This window comes from Pleurodeles waltl, chromosome 6, assembly GCF_031143425.1.
Source record: "Pleurodeles waltl isolate 20211129_DDA chromosome 6, aPleWal1.hap1.20221129, whole genome shotgun sequence".
In the NCBI taxonomy this organism is placed as follows: Eukaryota; Metazoa; Chordata; class Amphibia; order Caudata; family Salamandridae; genus Pleurodeles; species Pleurodeles waltl.
In genome coordinates, this window is record NC_090445.1 from 328,948,384 (window position 1) to 328,966,898 (window position 18,515).

General features: G+C 42.0%; 1 protein-coding gene across 2 annotated transcripts in view; it reads right to left on the reverse strand.

Annotated features, from left to right (window-relative positions):
• NGDN (neuroguidin) overlaps positions 1-18,515 on the reverse strand; it is a 66,998-nt gene that overhangs the window by 3,532 nt on the left and 44,951 nt on the right. For both annotated transcript variants that reach the window (XM_069238180.1, XM_069238179.1), the window contains 5 exons: positions 15,685-15,769; positions 8,283-8,335; positions 7,805-7,913; positions 7,220-7,388; positions 6,123-6,279 (listed from right to left, as the gene is read on the reverse strand). In XM_069238180.1, the coding sequence (XP_069094281.1) occupies positions 6,123-6,279; positions 7,220-7,388; positions 7,805-7,913; positions 8,283-8,335; positions 15,685-15,769 (573 nt within the window). The remainder of the gene's footprint in view (positions 1-6,122; positions 6,280-7,219; positions 7,389-7,804; positions 7,914-8,282; positions 8,336-15,684; positions 15,770-18,515) is intronic.

Sequence of the window (18,515 nt, forward strand, 5' to 3'; positions counted from 1 at the left end):
CTGTGTCAGCCAATGCACTAATGATCTAGTTTGACATGGGCATGCCTACATTCATGATTTCCAGAAAATACTGCAATTTTTCTTTTTGATACTTCATCTGCAAACTTCCTCACCATCTCCGACAAGGAACAATAAAAATGCCCACCAATGCCATTAAACTAACTATGTTATTTTCGGGGCTGAAATGTAGTAGTCACATATCCCAGAACCCGTCTGACTTTGGCTGAAGGAGAGTTACACTACCTCCTTTTTGCTGTTCAGACAATTACTAAATCTGCATGGGGATCCAGCTTCAACAACCTCAGATCCTGCTCTGGTGCACTGTATTTGTTTCACATACTTGCCGCTAAAGCGGAGGAACCTTTATAGTGGGATTATTCAGTCCAAGAACAAAGGGGGCAAATTGCTTTGATGAATCTCTGTTTCAAAATTTGAAATGCTACTACGTCTATGTCTGAGTTTGACAGGATCCATACTAGGACGTCTGGAAATATCTATCTGGTCCAAGGGCTAGGCAGACATGTTCATCGGGAAGAGTCTGTAATAGCATCATCCTTGTTCCCTATGTGGTGATGGTGAATATCTGTCTAACAGGTTGTTTTACACCATCACACCCTGCTCAGTATCACTTCCAGTCCATCATTTTTTTGCCTACCATGTCACCTCAGACATAAACCAGACATATGCAAAGCATCACTGGTAATACTCCAAAAGGAGAAGTCAAGCACAAACTGCCCGGCCACAGAAGCCCAGATTGGTTTCAGCCTAGTTAGACCTAGAAAATAATAAGAGTCAGATTTCCATATGGCTAAAAACCAATTGGTTAGGCTGTAGCCTGAAAAAGTACCACTGTCTGAGATTCATTCAGGTATTTCTCTTCATTGTCTAAATATCTCAGGTGCCAGGGCTATTAGCTGTTAAAAAACTTGAAGCTTGTTGGGGGGAATCAAATAGAAATGCATCTTCTCTAATGGGTTCACCAGTGGTTGTATCTAACATGAAAGTCAAACTAGTCAGAACAGAGTGCCTCAATGCCATGCAGACAGACCTGTCTGGTCAGCATGCACCTGGATATAGAGGGCAAGCTCTCCTTGGATCAATGCTTCTGATGAACACAGGAGGGTCAAGGATGCTGTGACTGGTGTGTTCATCTTTTCCTTCCTGATCATTCACTTGCAGTTAACTCAGATGAGGCCTTGGTAATTACAGTGCTTTAAGGAAAACCCCATATCCACGTTCAATCTATTCATCAATATCTTTTACCCGCATGGTCAATTATTTGTTAGTATGGTAGTCCAGAAGTCAGAGGATACAGAGTGTGTGGTGGCGGTCCTATTAATTGCTGCCACATGGAGGATACCCAACGAATAGCAAATGTATGAGGGCATTAGAGTGAAAAATACAAACCCTCAAAACTGTTAAGACATCACTCTCTAAAAGATCAAATGCTGCAAAAGATGCTAAGTGAAGCTGAATAAAATCACAACCAGACTAGGAACATGTTTTAATTTCAAATGAGTAAAATCATTGTTGTTCAGGGATCCTCTCCATGCAGGGAGATAAAAATACCTCATTCTGAACTGCTAAAGCAATGTATGCCCTCATTCATAGCTTGGTCAGCCACAGACCTGAAAGCACAGTGCTATTTTTATACAAAAAAAAAAAAAAAATCAACATTTAAAAATCAGAGTTTGAAGCCTCTTCATCATGAATTGTGGTTATAAAGTCAGAACTGCCAGGCCAGGTCTTCCTTGGACAAGAAACAAGCATCCTGGGATGAGTTTCGGGATATCACCCTTCATCAGCCAGGATAGCTTGAATCTGGTGGCATAGCAAGCACAAGACCCACGTCTGGCCTGGAAGTTCTGGCTGGACTATTCTTATGGGGAACAGGGTCAAGACTGATATGCATATGGCTAGGTCCAAACTGGTGTGGCATGGCGAGCAAAAGAACGATGAATTAAACTCCGATCTGAAACTAGGGATGAGTGTTTGAAAATGTTAGCACTCCATCCATCATCCTTTTGTGTTGCTATAGTTGTCCTAAATGGGAAGAGTATGCCCAGACATGGGTCCCGTGCTCACTGTGCCAATGGATTCAATCTAGCCTGTCTGATGAAGGGTGATACCCGCAAACCGATCGCAGGATGCTTGTTTATGGTCCAGGGAGGACCTGGCCTGGTAGTTCGGGCTGGACTGTTCCCATGGGGAATAGGGTCAAGACTGATTTGCATCTGGCTGGGTCGAAACTGGGTGGCATGGAAGTGTTAATGTGTGTGCATTAATACTAAGGCCTTTACTATTAGCACAAGCACTCTAAGGAACTGCAGTAAGCTCAGCTAAAATTTCCAAAGGTGTTCGTGATGCAAGCTATATGGAGCTATTTATAATGCTCTTTGACTGTACAAAGAAAATGAACATATGTGGTAAAGGAGTTAAATATTGTCTTCTTCTGTATGCTTATCCCTTCCCTGTTTTCATACATCCGGACTTGATGGTTGACCCTCCTTGCTTCCGTCCACAACTTGCTAAAATATTTGCAAGACATACCTAATCGTCTGTCATTCACGAAAGCCCTGAAAATGTGGCTATTTTCTTCATTTGTAGCACCTCAGTATACGAACTCTGTCATCATTAGTGCCAAGAGACCTTAGGTGATAGTGTGTTGGATAAATCAAAATAACAAAAGAGGTTTACTCAGCTGTTCAGCAGAAAAATACCTTCCAACAGCTACAACATGAACGAAACAAACAGTGAAAGAAACCATCTGATATGAAGTGGCGGCCACTCGGCATTAAAAAAAGTAGCTTTTTTCCATTAAAGTAGATACGTCCAGAAGGGAGGGCAAATAAGATCACAACTTCTACAACAATCCCTATGCCATTTCCTTATTCGAAGAGTAAAATTCTTAGATCTACACACTATAGCTGAGTGAAAAATGAAATATATTCCGTGTTTGAGAAACAATCTATATCCAAACAACTAAAGGACAAAAAGTGCAACAAAAAAAAGACCTTTCGCTGTAACACAATGCCAGTTTTTATCTGTTATCTATATTTGCTGGATGGATTAACTTTCACACCTTGGTTAACCAATCCACCTATTGTTACCTCAAATAGTCACCACTTATCTCCAGATACCCATTACATATGCATTCATTCTCAATGAGCCGTCCTCTTTGCCTTCATATAATATTCCTGTACAGCCTCAGACACAGCACGGCCACAAAAAACAAAAAGAATAATCGACTTGATCAACATGTTTCCATGATTTAACTCCGACACCTCCCTTTACTTTCATCAATCTCCTAGATTGTTAGAAGTAGGCATACTCTCACTTACCCCAAACATGCTAAACCCCAAGTTATTCTACCCCTTCGGCAACCATTGCCTATTACAAAAAATAATCTTACCTAAAGTTGTTCAGCTGTTGTAGGTTGATTGCTATCTTTATATATTTTTACCTCTTTCTATTCATATTGTATTTCGATACCCACTGCATTAAATGTAAAGAGCCCAGTTGGACTGGTTTGTGCTATACAAAACTATACATAAAACAAACTGCGCTGATGCACTCAAGCAAACTCGCTGCTTTATCTTATATAATCGGATCTTATGCTCAGGGTCATCCCATGTCGACCCTCTACAATCGTACTCTTCTTTTCCAATTCATTTGATGATTGATGCTCTACACCCTTGTTCTCCATCCAGTTCCAGTACAACTTAGTCCCAGTTGTACCCTACTTGACGATGTGGAAGCCTAAATATTTTACTCTACTAACATCAAGGCAACATTATATAATTATACTTAACCCACTTTTCCTCAATAGTGCAACAGAAGCCTGTATTGTTTGGTGATGTTCCTGGACATTCTTTCCATGCACTGGAATGTCCTAAGAGGATACGTTCTTGGTACCCCAAAACAACTGGTGTGTGGAAAATGGCAGATTGGTACACCAACAACATGATGTTATATTTATATATATCTTCACAAAAAAAAAAACTAAGAATACATGGACTCGTGCAAAAGCATTGAAATTCAGCAGTTATAGTTCTTTCAAGTAACTACAACTAGCGCCCCCCACCATGCTGTTTTTTCTTGAATAATTTGGAGTAATTTGGGGTAATTAGGAGTGCATGGTGAGGGCGCACTGCTGAATTTCAATGCAAGTAAATTCAGAACCTAACTGTAACGTCCCTGTAACCTTTTTTTTCAGTGAATTTCTATGGTATTTTAACGCACACGTTAATATTTGTGTCGGTTGTGGCAAGCCAATCAGGGCCTTGCTCTTCCCAAGGATCCAAGGAGGATTCTAGGAAGATCCGCAAATCGGCGAAAAATAAGTGCAACTTTTTTGCCCACGAGGGGCCCCTAAGGGACTCCTACATGTGTGCAACGCGGTCAGGATACCTGTACCCCAACCCCTCATATGTTTTTACACAGGTTTTTCCCCCACCCCCAGGCAATATTTGTTTTCCGGTTAATTACAACAACAACAAAAAAAACACTTGACTGACTCACACCAAATCACAAACAGGTCGCTTTCTGGACCAGGACCCACCTTTCTGCCAAATTTGGTGTATTACTGTCCAGTAGTTTTGGTGCGAATGCTGTTCAAAATCTCTATGGAAAAATGGATGGAGAAAAAGCGTTTTGGGATCCCCTCCCCTTTTTCTCAGCCCCCGCTTCACAGATCACCCCGAACCTTTCCAGACAGCAGCTTATATGGCTGGCAAATGTTTTGAGAAAATTTTGTGAAGATTTGTCAACTGGCCCTAAAGATATAAGCAAGTAAAAAAACAACACTTTTTTACAGCTACCTAGTTGTGACCGCCACTTGGCAGTATATGTATGTGTATATATATATTTTTTTTTCTGGTCAGCCAGCTGCAAAGCTTTTGCAAACATGCTTCTGTAAAGTTCACAGACACTCAATAGGTGTTGGGCATACTGTTCAGAACCACAAGTGCACCAAGCTACGACTTTATTTTCAAACATTTCTCTCTTGCACAGTTATCCCAACTTTTTGGATCCCTTGTCAAAGTGACTGGTAATCCGTGTATTTTGTACACCTTAAGCTGAATGTTTTCATTAAATGCATTTTTTTTAAATAAACCTAGAAGTTTGACTAAATACTCCTCAGGGCATTCCCTCTCCTAACTTCTGCCACCAATTTCTGAGGCCTCTGTGCACAGCACTTGATAAAACGAAAAATGTGAAATCAGGACGAGACCCGAGTAGTCATGAGGATGCAGGAATCAAATTAACACCCATGTCACAAACTGGTTTTACAGTGATTGGTAGTTTACCTGTGTGCCTAGCCAGTGGTATTCATGCAGATTTCGGATCACTTCCCTTTTTATCTACAATACGTTTCAGCCTCTGGCCCCTTTCTGCTCCCAGATTGAAAATGAACATTGTTGGAATTGTGTAGCAGACAACAGGTCTCACACAAAGTTTAATAATAAGCTAGGTATCATCAATATGAACGAAGAAGTTCATACCTTTTGAGTGAATGAGCTTGCCAGAGGCCAAATATATACAGTGAAGAGAGTAGAGAACAAGGGACACTAGTAAGAAGGACTTAAACCAGTCATGGCCCGAGGTGATAATTTAAGATGCCAAATTCAGCCATCATGGCAAATATGTTCTCCCATCAGCACTTCCCAAATACAGTTCTTTCCTCATTCTCCATATATGGGAAAACCCTAATCTAGCCCTTTTCATTGCATTTTCTGCACATCTGGGATAAGGATGGATAGGACTTTAAACTTGCTACATCTAACCTCATCTATAAGAATGAACTGTTATCCTCACCAACATTCTTTTGAAGTGCTCTACTCAAAATTTGTCCAAGGTTTCTTTTCACGAAGTGCGACGGGGATTATCTCCTTCAAACAGCGAGATGCACATGCATAATTTCTAACACTTTTTACAAACTGGAGGGGTGGGGGTGCCTTTGGCCTATAAACATTTTTTGGTTTTGTGACTAGCCTTTGACTATATCATAACACATCATTTCTTTATAAAGCCTGGCAACAAATGTTAAGCTTCACCACAATCTAGTTTTTACAATTCAAGGTAACGTGCAGAGCATGCTAAAATCTTTACACCACTCTTACCTCGCTTGGGCCACCAGATCCACCGGTCAATACACTGATGTCCCTGAAGTGTGTCAGTGATTGCAGTTGGGACGTCATGGACATAGCTCGCCTCTTTTGAGCTTTCTCCTTCCGGGTCATGTTTAGCCGAACCATCATGGACTCTTCGTAGCGTGTTCTATGCAGGATATTGGAAAATAATTAAAGCATAAAGGCAAGGATTGCATGATAGAAGTAACAGCCATAGATACTGAGACAATTAAGGATCACCGAAAGGTCTGGGGCACAAATGATATGGAAAAGCACTGGCAAGGCAAAGTTAAAGGTATTAAGGGAAAGAGTTAAAGGGTAGGAAGATAAACACCAAAGGAAAGGTGCAACGGTCAAAGGAAAGGGTCAAAGAGAAGGCAGATCAAATGTCAAAGTAAGGTTTCAACATGAAAAGGAAACAAAAGTCAAAATGCAGCAAACAGTGATCAAAATAAAAGATGAAATAGAGTAAAGGTTTTGAGGGGAACGGTCAATTGTAGGAAGATTAAAGCAGGGAGGTTCAACTGACAAATAGTTGGAGTGGCGAGGATTAAAGAGCAAAGGTGAGGATCATGGATGGGCAAGGAGGAAGAAGGGAAGAGTCAGATACAAAGAAGAAAAGACTGTTAAAAGAAACAATGCACAGTATGGAGGAGAGAATAACCTGTAGGCATGGGAGACAGAAGACGGTGCGCGTGAGGGACAAAGCAGGCAAGACATGCATGATATGGCAGCTTTGCCTCAGCCTGTGAGTCCCCTCAGCTACCCACCGCCACAACAAAAGATACTATGCTGCCCTCGGCTCAACAGCTCCTGTAGCTCCTCCAGCTCAATGAATCATCTAAGTGGTTCAATCCATTAATCACCTCCACAGTTTCTCCCTGTAACTCACTCACCCAGCCCCCATAGAGCTCTTCCAGTCACAGCACTGCTCGCTCCCTCTCTATGTGTTGCGCTCAACCTTCACCAGTAAAGCCCGTCCTCCACTACATCCTCAGCCACCTGGCAGCTCCTCTACTCTGCAGTCATCTGTGCTCCTGACCATGTGCCTTCACTCACCGGAGGATCTGCTACTCCTGTCAACTCACCTGTGAAGGTCCTCCTTCCCCTGCTGCATCATGTGGAAGTTACGCCCCTCACGGATCTCCTCGGGAGCCTCAGAGTACTGTTCCTGGAGCTCACGGATGACGGAGCTGCTCAGTGCCCGCTTCTTGGCACGATCCAGCACCCTTTTTTCACGTTCTGCCTCGGTGTCATCTGGTGGATCACGCAAGAGATGGTTAGCGTTATTACACCGGTCTGAGAATCAGTCCCCTGAAGGGATCCCACACTCGTGCAGCTGCCCTTCTCCACGACACTGCCACAGGGAAACCACAACCATCTGCAGGAGACATTATTCCGGTGACTTTTTTGTTGGGTTCAGAATCTATAACCTCGAAAAGCACACATGGCTCTGATCTCAGCAGGTAACGTGCTCGCTGCTCTTTTACTGGGCTTGAAACGTGCGGCTAGCATGTCACACACAGACCTCCGAAGTGAGTGCATCAACTTACAGAACCGTCACACTAGCTTAATAAGCCTGGCTACGTGCATGGCTTAAAAAATAGAAGTAGTAACCGTGGGTGCAGCTACATTTACTAACAGGTGAATTATGGGGTTAGTTGAAAACGTACCATAATGTACTGGGGCTAAACGTGGGGGGATATATTTTCGGAACTTCCCAGATGCCTTTTTGCCAGCGTCTTTAGTGCCATCTTCATCTTCCTCGTCAGATTCACCGAGCTACCAAAAAACATAAAACAAGATCACAAATGGAAAGGGATTCACCCATGCTACCTCAACTTCCATGACTTTGACCCGGCTCCCTCCAGGCTTGGCCCCCTATTCTCTTGGTCGTCTGCCCCTTCATCCACAACCCAGGTTTCAAGACTCTCACCTATTGGGAGAATTTGTCCCTTCTCTTTTAGGGATCCAACCCTTCCCATCCACTAGTGTTCTGGAACTGTCCCTTCCTATTCCTCAGGATGCCACGCTTTTTCTCTTCAAGGGCTTCTGCGGTAACCTTGTAACAGGGCTTTATTCTGCAGTGTTTAGACCCCTCCTGGACTCTACACCACAAAGGACTTTGTCCTTTCTCTTAACACACCCTACCTTGCTTGTCATGTTGCCTGGATTTGGCTTGAATCGCAGAGGGTCGTTCTCTCCTGTAATAAAGAACAGAGCAAGTAACTGACAATGGGGGACAATATTTTCCCTGTGCCCTTTCTTTCAGATCTGGCTGAACTACACCCCTTCCTCAGTAGTTGCCATTTTTCCTTCTTTGAAGGCCATGCTCTCCTAAGTTCTACAGTCCACGTAGTGCTGGTACACAAGAATTGTGTTGAAATTGATTTAACTACATTTTGTACAATTTGAGGTGTGAAGAATTAAATAAAAAAATACTAAATGCTTCTCTTGATACGGCAGACTCATTGTGTAAAATGTTCTTGTGCTGTTTTGATATTCCCAATTAAGGAGATTTGAGGGGGTTTGAACTGGGTCATCAAAATATTCAATGCATACTGCCAAACTATTTAGACCAGGACCACTCGCCAGTTCCTTCGCTACTTTCCTTCTCCTCAGCGGTTCCTACTATTCCTACATACTCAAGAGCCACTGCATGCCACTCCCCTCCCTGCATCATGTGATGCTCCCTCCCTTCAACATCCTCTCCCTGTACTTCTGTAGACCAGCTTTCTCAGGAGGGACTGCTCCCTAACCCTCCACACACTGCATTCCCTGCCCACTTCCTTTAACAGTTACTCTACACTCCATCAGCCCTTCCTCTCGCTCCTCAATGATCACAATAGGCAGAGCACAGTTATTTTTTATTTACATTTTGAGGACAGTAGAACCAATCTTTGTGCACACAAACATCTGCTGGAGAACATACATGCCAAACTGATAACAAACACTTACAATTCTAATAGGTCTGACCTTAACAAGCTAGTGCACTGATTTTTTTTATTGGAAGCGTATGCCACAGAAAATGAGAAAAAAAGAAAACATGTCGCTGGCTTAACATTTTACATTTAAAAATACATTTACTATTGCACAAATACTTAATAGACCAGGCAAGGGTACTTAGAGCAGGCATTGAAATCTGATTTTCAAGACCCTGTTATACCACAGGGCACAAACAGTTTGAGTGGTGAATCCAATACTATAAACGTGCTGCTCCAGAGAGAGGCACCACAGGACTTTTGTTAAAACGCAATAAGAGCCCAATTAGAATGTAATAGCATAACTTCAACTGAACATCAATGGTAGGTGATAGGAGAGGGGAGGTTGATTTCCTTCCACTGGACAAGAAGTTTGTGCATGCAATTGATGCATCTGTGTAGAAAATGATGGCGGCTGCTTTAGAACCCCTGGGCAAACAAATTATGCTCCTAGCAGCAGAATGCAATATGAACCCCTTAAGGGGGAATGGCATTATGAGCCTTGGGTTGTAGAATACTGTAAAACAATGACGGGTGGGGCGGGGGAACACTTCAGCTAAGGTCAAGATTGATGAAGTCTCCCATCCACCAGTGGCCTTTGAAAGATTAAAGTAAGCCTTCTTACAAAGATGCCCTATTACCTTGGAAGGTGTTGAAGGCAATAGTCACCCTGGGAATACCTCCGGTAGAAGGTAGCAATTCTCCTCACTTGGGAGACACTGAGGACAGGGAAAATCCAGATGAGGATGAGGATTCTTGTAAAGAACAAAGCAGACCCTAGTGTCAGGATGGAATCACCAAAAACCCAGGATTTAAGTCAAGCCCTGTGGAAGCGCTGCTGCAGTACGTTAGATCTGGAGGATATTTACCGCCCGGACATCAGAATGGACCTTTGCGGCTAAGGTTGCTCGATACATGCCCAGCAGGATTCGAAAACCTTCAGACAAGGAAGTCAGAGGATAACTCAAGGTTGATACCAAAGACCTTCTCTGTAAGCCAAGATAGCTTTAACCAAGGAAACAGAATGCCACTTTTATCACTAAGATTGTAATGGAACCCAAAAAGGAGTTAGACAGCCCCTGGCATGCCTGCCATGACAGAATATTGCATCTTGTGGCTCCAATAACAAAAATTTTGGACATGGTTGAAGAAGCTTGAGAAGCTGTTAAAACAACTTCCCCAGAAATGTTGTGCATCTCAGAAGGCAGTGTTTCCTTGAAAACACAAACTGTGCATTGTCCACTGAGAGACATCATTCTCTGCTAATCAAAAATTTCGCCAAAATGGGTGTACTGGCGACCACTGAGGATGGACTGCCGGTGGAAGGTGATCTCTTTAGAGATCCCTTCATCAAAGAACTTCGCAAATTTGTCACCACATTGCGGTAGTTGGTTAAGGCGCAAGAATCAATGACGAGAGTCTTTGGCCAAAAAGCGTTTGGGAGGGCCAGTAAAGGCAGGGGCATTCTATTGGCTGGTTATACTTCCTGGCATCCAAAAAATACCAAAATAAGGCACTAGCCCAATGTCAGGACCAAAAAACTATTTGGTCCAACCGGAGGTGGCAGTAGAGGCCGCAGGTCGACGAGCTTTTCAGTTTAGCAGCAATGCTCCAGGTAGATCAGGTAAGAAGTTTCCCTTTTCCCATCCAAGAGCGGGAGGAAGATTGAATGTTTTCTTCACAAATGGAAGATGATTCTGGAGGATGCATGGGTCTTCCACAGTCTAAAGATTTCAAATAGATTTTTTTTTTAGATGGGGTGACATCATTGAATCTATAAAGTCGCAAGATCCGAGCCTCCAATCCTGATATAGAATGTAAAATTTCCTAGCTTTCATGAAGGAACATTTTAATTCTTTTAAGGACACAAAGGCTTCAGGAGAATCTTCTCATATCTAGAATGTGGAAACTTCATGGTGGTATTGTATGATTTATACATAATAGTTACAGAGATAATTTGCATTGAACTAATGGTGATATGGTTAAATTGTAATGGGTATCCGGGAAAGTGATCCAAAGATGGAGCCTGGAATTCTTGTGCTCTTCAACAGGAACAAATCAGAAACAGCATTATCAGTAACAAAATAAGGGACTCAAAGTCAAAGCTGACACAATGAAGTGCTTTTCTTGGGGACTGTTGTTCTATGGACAAACAGGATAAGGACGACATTTTTGTTACAAAGACTCATAAGATTTGTAGTCCTTGCAATGTAGGGCAAGATGTTTATTATTGTGTTGCTCAAAATATGGACGAAAGGAATGGATTAAACTTTTCTCCTTACTACAAATGAACATTTGCTTCACACAAGCTAGCACATTTTTCATTCTTATTGGTGCAATGAAAAGGTCTTCACAGATTTGAATTACTGTCATCTGAAGATGGAGCTTAAACGCACAAAGAGGACTGATGTAAAAAAAAAAAACAATGGCAACGTAATGCATAGGCTTACCATGCCAGCCACTGAAGTGCACTTCTTTTTACGAGATGTGCGTATCTGATGAGGGCAAATGCCACCACTATCGATGCAAGAGAAACAATAGCTCAAGTGGACTGACCCAATACCCCATCAGTATGCTGTTGTGGGAAGAAGCAAAATGTAAATGACTGATGAAAAGACCAACTGATGAAGAAGGCTGAACCAAAGCCCTTTTTAAGTATGTAATAATTTTTATGTCTAGTTTTTATGCTTACATTTTAAAGATGTCAAGGCTTGGCCTACAAATGGGGTTTAAAAGGGTACAGTACTAGGTAGTTTCGAATTGTTCTACCTTTTCTTCCTTTAGCAGTTCCTGCTCCACTTTCAGAGGAACTCCTCATTAATCTGCTGTCCTTGTGCTCCAATGCGTTCCCCAGACTCTGAACTCTCTGAGATGGCAGAGACTGCCATTTGTGTTCAGATCACACTGTGGGTCAATGGTGGCGTAGGAGTTAATGTGCAAGAAAATACTTTCCTATAGAATAATTGGGTTGGATACACTGGCTATCAGGTGGGCTAACAACTGAATTGAGAAAGGAAGGGCTAGTTTGCTCCGCTGGAAGGCCATCATGGGTTTAATTTTCAGTACCTATGCAAAAAAAGGGGTTAATTTGCGGTTTCCTTTATGAACTTCTTACCAGAGCATCTGTTCCGTTTGTTTTCTTGTGTTTGTTATAGTGCACACCCATTTCATGTAGAGAAATACTGGCCATGTGCATTTATGACACTACTCTTTGATTGCAGATACTCCTATAGCACCTGAACTCTTAGGGGGCATCTTCCCCAGGCTTCTGCAGAATAAGTAAAGGTTCCTATTCAGCTTTTATGGTTACCCCACCTAAGTTGTGAGGAGGAGATGTGTAAGCAATACTGTGACACAAAGGGGTAGAATACCAGTTCATGACATCCTCTAACACCTTCATCAAAATATGCAGTGGTTACAAGATGTAGCTGCACATGCTTTATGTGAGCAAGGATGCGGGATGACCTGCTTTTTGCACTGGCCAAAAGGGGCTTACAAAAAGTGATGGATGGAATAATTGAATTATTCTCAGCCAATAGTAAGTACTCTGTGCCGCATCGCTGTCCATCTTTATTTTGAATAACATGGCACCTCAGTTTCGACTCAACCATATGCAAATCAGACTTGACCCTGCTCCAGTAGGAACAGCCCACCCCGAACTGCCAGGCCAGGTCCTCGTTGAACCAAAATACAAGCAGCCTTGAACCGGTTTTGCCCTGGTCCAAAATGAGATGCCATGTTGTGCAGAATAAAGATGGACTGGGGTGCGGCCCAGAGTAATAACCTGTGGCTGAGTACGAGATCCACAACTGGGCATACCCATTCCACTTAAGGTGGCATACCAATATATACAAAATGATGGATGGGTAGAACGCTTGAATTAACCTCAGCCAATAGTAATTATTCTGGGTCGCATACCAGTCAGTCGTTTTTTCGTACCATGCCACTTCAGTTTGGACTTAACAATGGGTTGTAATGCCACCCCTAGCGAATGCCAGTGGTTAGACGTATTGCAAGCATCCTCCCATCACCTTTTGTGTGTTGGATGTACCACCCTAAATGGCCAAGGGTATGACCAGGCGTGGGTCTCCTGCTCCCTATACCAGTGGATCCAAGCTACACCTAACTGTAGACCGCGAACAGGGCAAAACTGGTCTTAGGTTGTGTTTCGCTACAGGGAGGACCTGGCCTAGCAATTTGGGCTCCACTATTCCTATTGGAGCAGGGGGCAAAAGAACGATGATTTGAAAAGCTACCCCAAACGTTTACCAGTGGTTACACCTACTGCAAGTATCCTCCCATCACTTTTTGTGTACTGAATAGTAACTCAAGTCACTGTGCACTGGTTACAAGTTTACTATACAACACATATGTTTGTGAAGATGTCAGAAGGAGCTCAGAGTTAAACAAACTCTTCTAACATGTTCCTGCTTAGTTCGTCTACAGCAGTGTTTCCCAAATTGTTGAATTGCGAAAGTCCAAGCAATAAATAGAGATGCCTTAAAATTTTGCTTTTATCTTGTCACAGTTGCTGCACTTCAAAGAGGGACGTCAAATTTCAGGCTGTCTTCTGACAAATTGCTGCTAATTTTTTTAAAAATTGGGATTGGTTCTTACAAACTCCTCTCACTTTGCAATGACAGAAAGAAAAATAAAGTTAATTGTGTGACAATCTTGCTGGGACACAGAGAGTGTGAAAGGAAAGACTGTAGGATTTCATTTGTAGCACTACAAAATGTAAACACCTGTGAATGAACCGTACACATTAAGCAGTTAGGAAAGCAAATACGAAGTACTTTTTTTTGTAATTCTGAAGTGTCATGGAAACAAATATTTTAGTCGACAAAACAAATCAAGACACTTTACTCTGTGAGGCACAAATGATAAATAATCACTGAAACCCAATTTCCACACATTATTTAATTTGTGGCAACATAGTTTAACCAGTAAAACTATAAGTCTGTGCAAATTTAGGACCAATTTCAATGAAAAATGTGTTGTCTGTAAATGAGTGCACTACAACACAATGCTTTCTTTACATTATACAGATAAATCTCCACCTACTGTCAATTAAAGCTAGGTGGGTCGCAAAAGATTGTGGTCCTAAAAATGTGGTTGTGGTTCTAAAACTTTTGGGAAGCACCAGTGTACAGACACTGTGGGTGAAATGTGGTAGTCAAAAACAGTTTAGCTTGAAAGGGATTTTTTGAAGGACATCACTATGAAGCATGTTCCTCTTTTGACCATAACAGAGGATGGAGAGCTACATCTTTTATAGAGATCTCTTCGGTTCATTACTCAGTCTTTTAGACTACTGGTCCTCCAGACTGTGAGCATGAGTACCTCTGCAGCCTGGTGTTTAGCTCTCCTAAGCTCCTTAGCTCTCCTAAGATAAACATGGACATCGAATCAGAACAGAGGAGACTTCTAAGACTGCAGACAGGCAACTTCAGACGATGGAAGTGCAGAGAAGAGAACTATCCTCTGCAGTAAAGACTTTGCAATCCTCGTTCCCAGGACTGTTCCTAATCCTTAAATGAGTGGGAATGGTTAAAGGGTTGACTTTGAGATGGTAAGAAGCCTGATCTAACCTTGCGTTGAAAATTATATTTCCCGATCCTGAACATCAGGAACAGTCTATATCACACAGACTGGAAAATGAAATAAGGCCTCTTGAAAGTCAATGACACACATCAAGTTTCTTTCATGATGGCACTCTAAGATCTGATGTAGCTCTAAAATTGTGATTCCGGACTACGACATCAGTATGGTGGTTTTAAAGGCAATAGGCTTCTTGCCTTCATGTGGATCCTGTAGCATGGTTAAGAACTACCTTTTTTGACAATATGTGGTTCTCCAGAGAGTTCAGGCAGAGCCAACAGAATCCCCAGGTCCATGCTGGAATACTTTTGCAGTGAACCTAGGAGACCAATATTCTGAAAAATTCCTGATCTTACCTGACCTATGAATATTGATGACAACACATTTGTCACTAAAACTGCAGTGACTGTAACAGGCTGTGCTTAGCATGAACTATCTGACGCTAAAAGCCATTTTTTCTTTGCCTCCTGGAAAATGATGGCCTGATGCTATTTGCAACCATAAACAGCAGCAAGGTGAAATACAAATAAACAGAAGTAAGGGGGTGCTCGGAAGAATAGGTCTGTCTCATTCCCTCAGCCACATTGGCGCAGTCCTCTCTTGTACATCCTATCTGCTGTTGTGTCTCTACTCGAGGGGAAGGACAGAGTGAAAGTGGCTATAAAAATCAGGTTTCACTATTCTTTCCAAGATAAATTGTTTACAAAAAAACTGAAAAGTTGTTGGGTTTTGGCTGGTATTATGCAAACGTAAAGGACAGAGACACTCCATACAACAAATTAATTTCTATTGCACCTAGGTCCTTGTATCAGAAAGTGGGTAATCACACAGTTATTATTATTATTTTCAAGATGATTTGTGTTATGAGGCTTGCAAAGGTGTGGATGCAGGAATTACTTAGACCTTGTTTCAGGTGGCACTGGAGTTTCGGGACATAAAGGACTGCCCCAACTCCCTCAAAGCCTACTCACCCCCACTGCCAGTGATGGCCGCTCGCACTAGCTTATCAATCTGGTACTTAAGCTTCTGTTCCGTTGGTCGCATCTTTTCCAAGATCTGCAGCGAAAAGGGAGTGATTGAAATGGGAAGTAATTAAGAATTTGACACATACTGGATACAAACTCCTCGATACCTTTGACAGTTCTGCTTACATACCCCCCCCCCCCAAAAAAAAAAAAGCATACCAGAGTGGTGTCACAGCAGTAGGCTTCCACATTTTAGATCCAGAACACAGCTAATACCCTAAAATATTGTTGAATCCAATTTCTTGACTACAAGCAAAAACATATCTCCGGGTCTCGTGCTGATATTTCACGAAGTTCACATGAGTTCAATAACTTGGAGGTTATTCACTGCAGGAAAACAAAGCTTTGCGGGTGAAAAGAATGTTCTTAACTACACGTATTTTAACTGCAGAGACTGGTAAGCGATGAAGCCATTCTGAGATGAGAGGTAAAGGAGAGGGCTAAAGTTACTGTGTGACACGATTACGACATGCCCTATTCCTGAAACTGAGGTATCTAAACTTAGAACTTAAAGATAAAGGGAACAGCATTACATCACACGCTGTGACCAGAAAGATTTCCGCAACATTTTTATGGGGTGTAGTCCTCAGACTGATGTGCAACTGTCTAGCACTTAATAATCAAATGCACTAGAACAGGCTGCACCTTTCTGTGTTCCATCATTCTTTTCCATCCTCAAGACTGGAATACCAACAGGTCGTCCTACAACCAATGTGTTTATTCAATAGCATATCCAAATCTCCAAAGGTGATTAGGAGATCAACTGCAACAGAAGTCAGAAAACTCTGGAAATTTAAGATCTCAAATACAACAGAAATATCAATATTTATGTTACAGTGATATCTGACTACTTCCAACTTCATTCTAGTCTTTCACAAAAAAAACCCTGTTCTCACTATTACTTGATATTATATAGTATTCGTGAAACGTATTGACTCTTGGGTAAAAGTATGTGCCAAAATACATACCAACTAATTGGTACTAATGTTCTATGCTTTAAAGCGAACAGTTGAACCCAGTTTCTTACTGGACTGAAACTCGCAGCCTAGACTGCTTCTTGGCTAATCTTGTAGGACATATACCCACAAGACCAGTTACTTTCTTCTACGTCAAGAAAACCTGAGTAAATCCCAGTAAACAAATGGCCACTATCTCCTTTTGACACAAGCATTGAAACAGTCCATTGTTATAACTGGAAAAGCCAGACTGTCTATTTCTCTCTCTCTGAGGTGCAGTAAATTGAAGTGAGCACTATTCAGAAATCTTCAGTGCCAGTAATTTCACCACTTTTAAATGATGAAGTGATGAAGCCTTCCTTCAATTAGTGAGTGAAAGTAAACCATCTGGTTCTCCAAAACATTCTGTCTCTGCGAGAATTCTTAGACGTTTCTGCTTACTGGTATCTGCCCTTGAACAGACGAGTTCAATCCATAGTTTAAACTCACAGCAGTCTCCCCTTTGTTGAAGAAAGCCTCCCTGGATCCAAAAGTTATTTCCAATTACCACCCTATGTCCCAACTTACTTACCTGGTAAAACTATAGCAGAGAGCAGTATTTTGCAGAAATCTGCCACTATCCAGGCTCCCGCAGGGGTACATTTTTGTCTCTTTTGCTCTTCAACTAAGCCCGTGCTGTGCATTTGAGCTGTACATGTATGAATGAAACACTCAGATAGTCTCAAGAATAGCCAGTGATTTGAGGCAGTAGCTGCCCTATGCCTTTCTTGTACACTCCATGTTCAGCAATGGGCGTTTCATATTTGCTTTAACATAATTGGAAGTAAAATGGAGGTTCAACTTTCTTTGCAGCCATCACCATTTAGGAACCTTCTTTAATGGTCTCTCGGCTAGGACTAAGGCCTATAGCAGCTCCCACTGTAAAGGATTTAGGAGTAAAATTCGACCCCATCCTGCCTATGACTGAAGAGGTGAAGTTGGTGGTCAGCTCATGTTTCTTTCAACTCAGAAGGCTGAAAAGGATCATTAGACTATTGTAATGGGGTGTGCCTGGAGCTGCCTCTATATTAGATTTGAAACGTCAAATGGTTTAGACTCATTCTCAGAGACTGATTCTAGGTTTAATAAGCCAGGGACTACATTTCTCATGTAGTGCTATTCTTTCACAGGCTACCTTTGAAGGGGTCTTATTTTTAAATCACTTTCTCTAGTGCACAAAGCCATCTATACCACTAAGAGATCTTTCGTGGGCAATCATTTTGCTTTCTATCAGCTTAGAGGTCTTTTAAGATCAAGCAGCATCTCTCTTTTGGTGGCCCCACATTTGAAGTTGTCTTCACTTATAAGCCCTTGCTTTCTCGATTGCTGCAGCCCTCACTGGAATAAACTATGAGTACAAATCTGTAAATAGAAGAATCTTTCCAGGTTTAGAAAGGCCCTTAAAATCTGGCTCTTCCTTAAGTCACAGTGAATACTGCCAGAGCAGTAATTTTCTTTCCGTTTCCAAACTTGGTTCTTTGACAACACTAGGATACCACCTCTGCTGGGGTTACAGATGCATGCTTTACAAATCCACCAATACAAATACATCCCAACTTCTGTGGTGATCTACCTCTGAAGGACAAAGAGAACATTCCCTCCCATCAGAGTACTGACCAAGCGAGGGGACAAAAAAAAAGGGTCATCCCTTTCCTTAAGGGTACCTGGGCTGCTGATAACTCTGCTGCTATTAGTGGTGGTGAGTGGGCACCCAATGCCTCTGAACTGTTTCTTGTAATGGCTGCAAGTAAATTTGCATTTTTTTTCCTCTCCAAATCTACT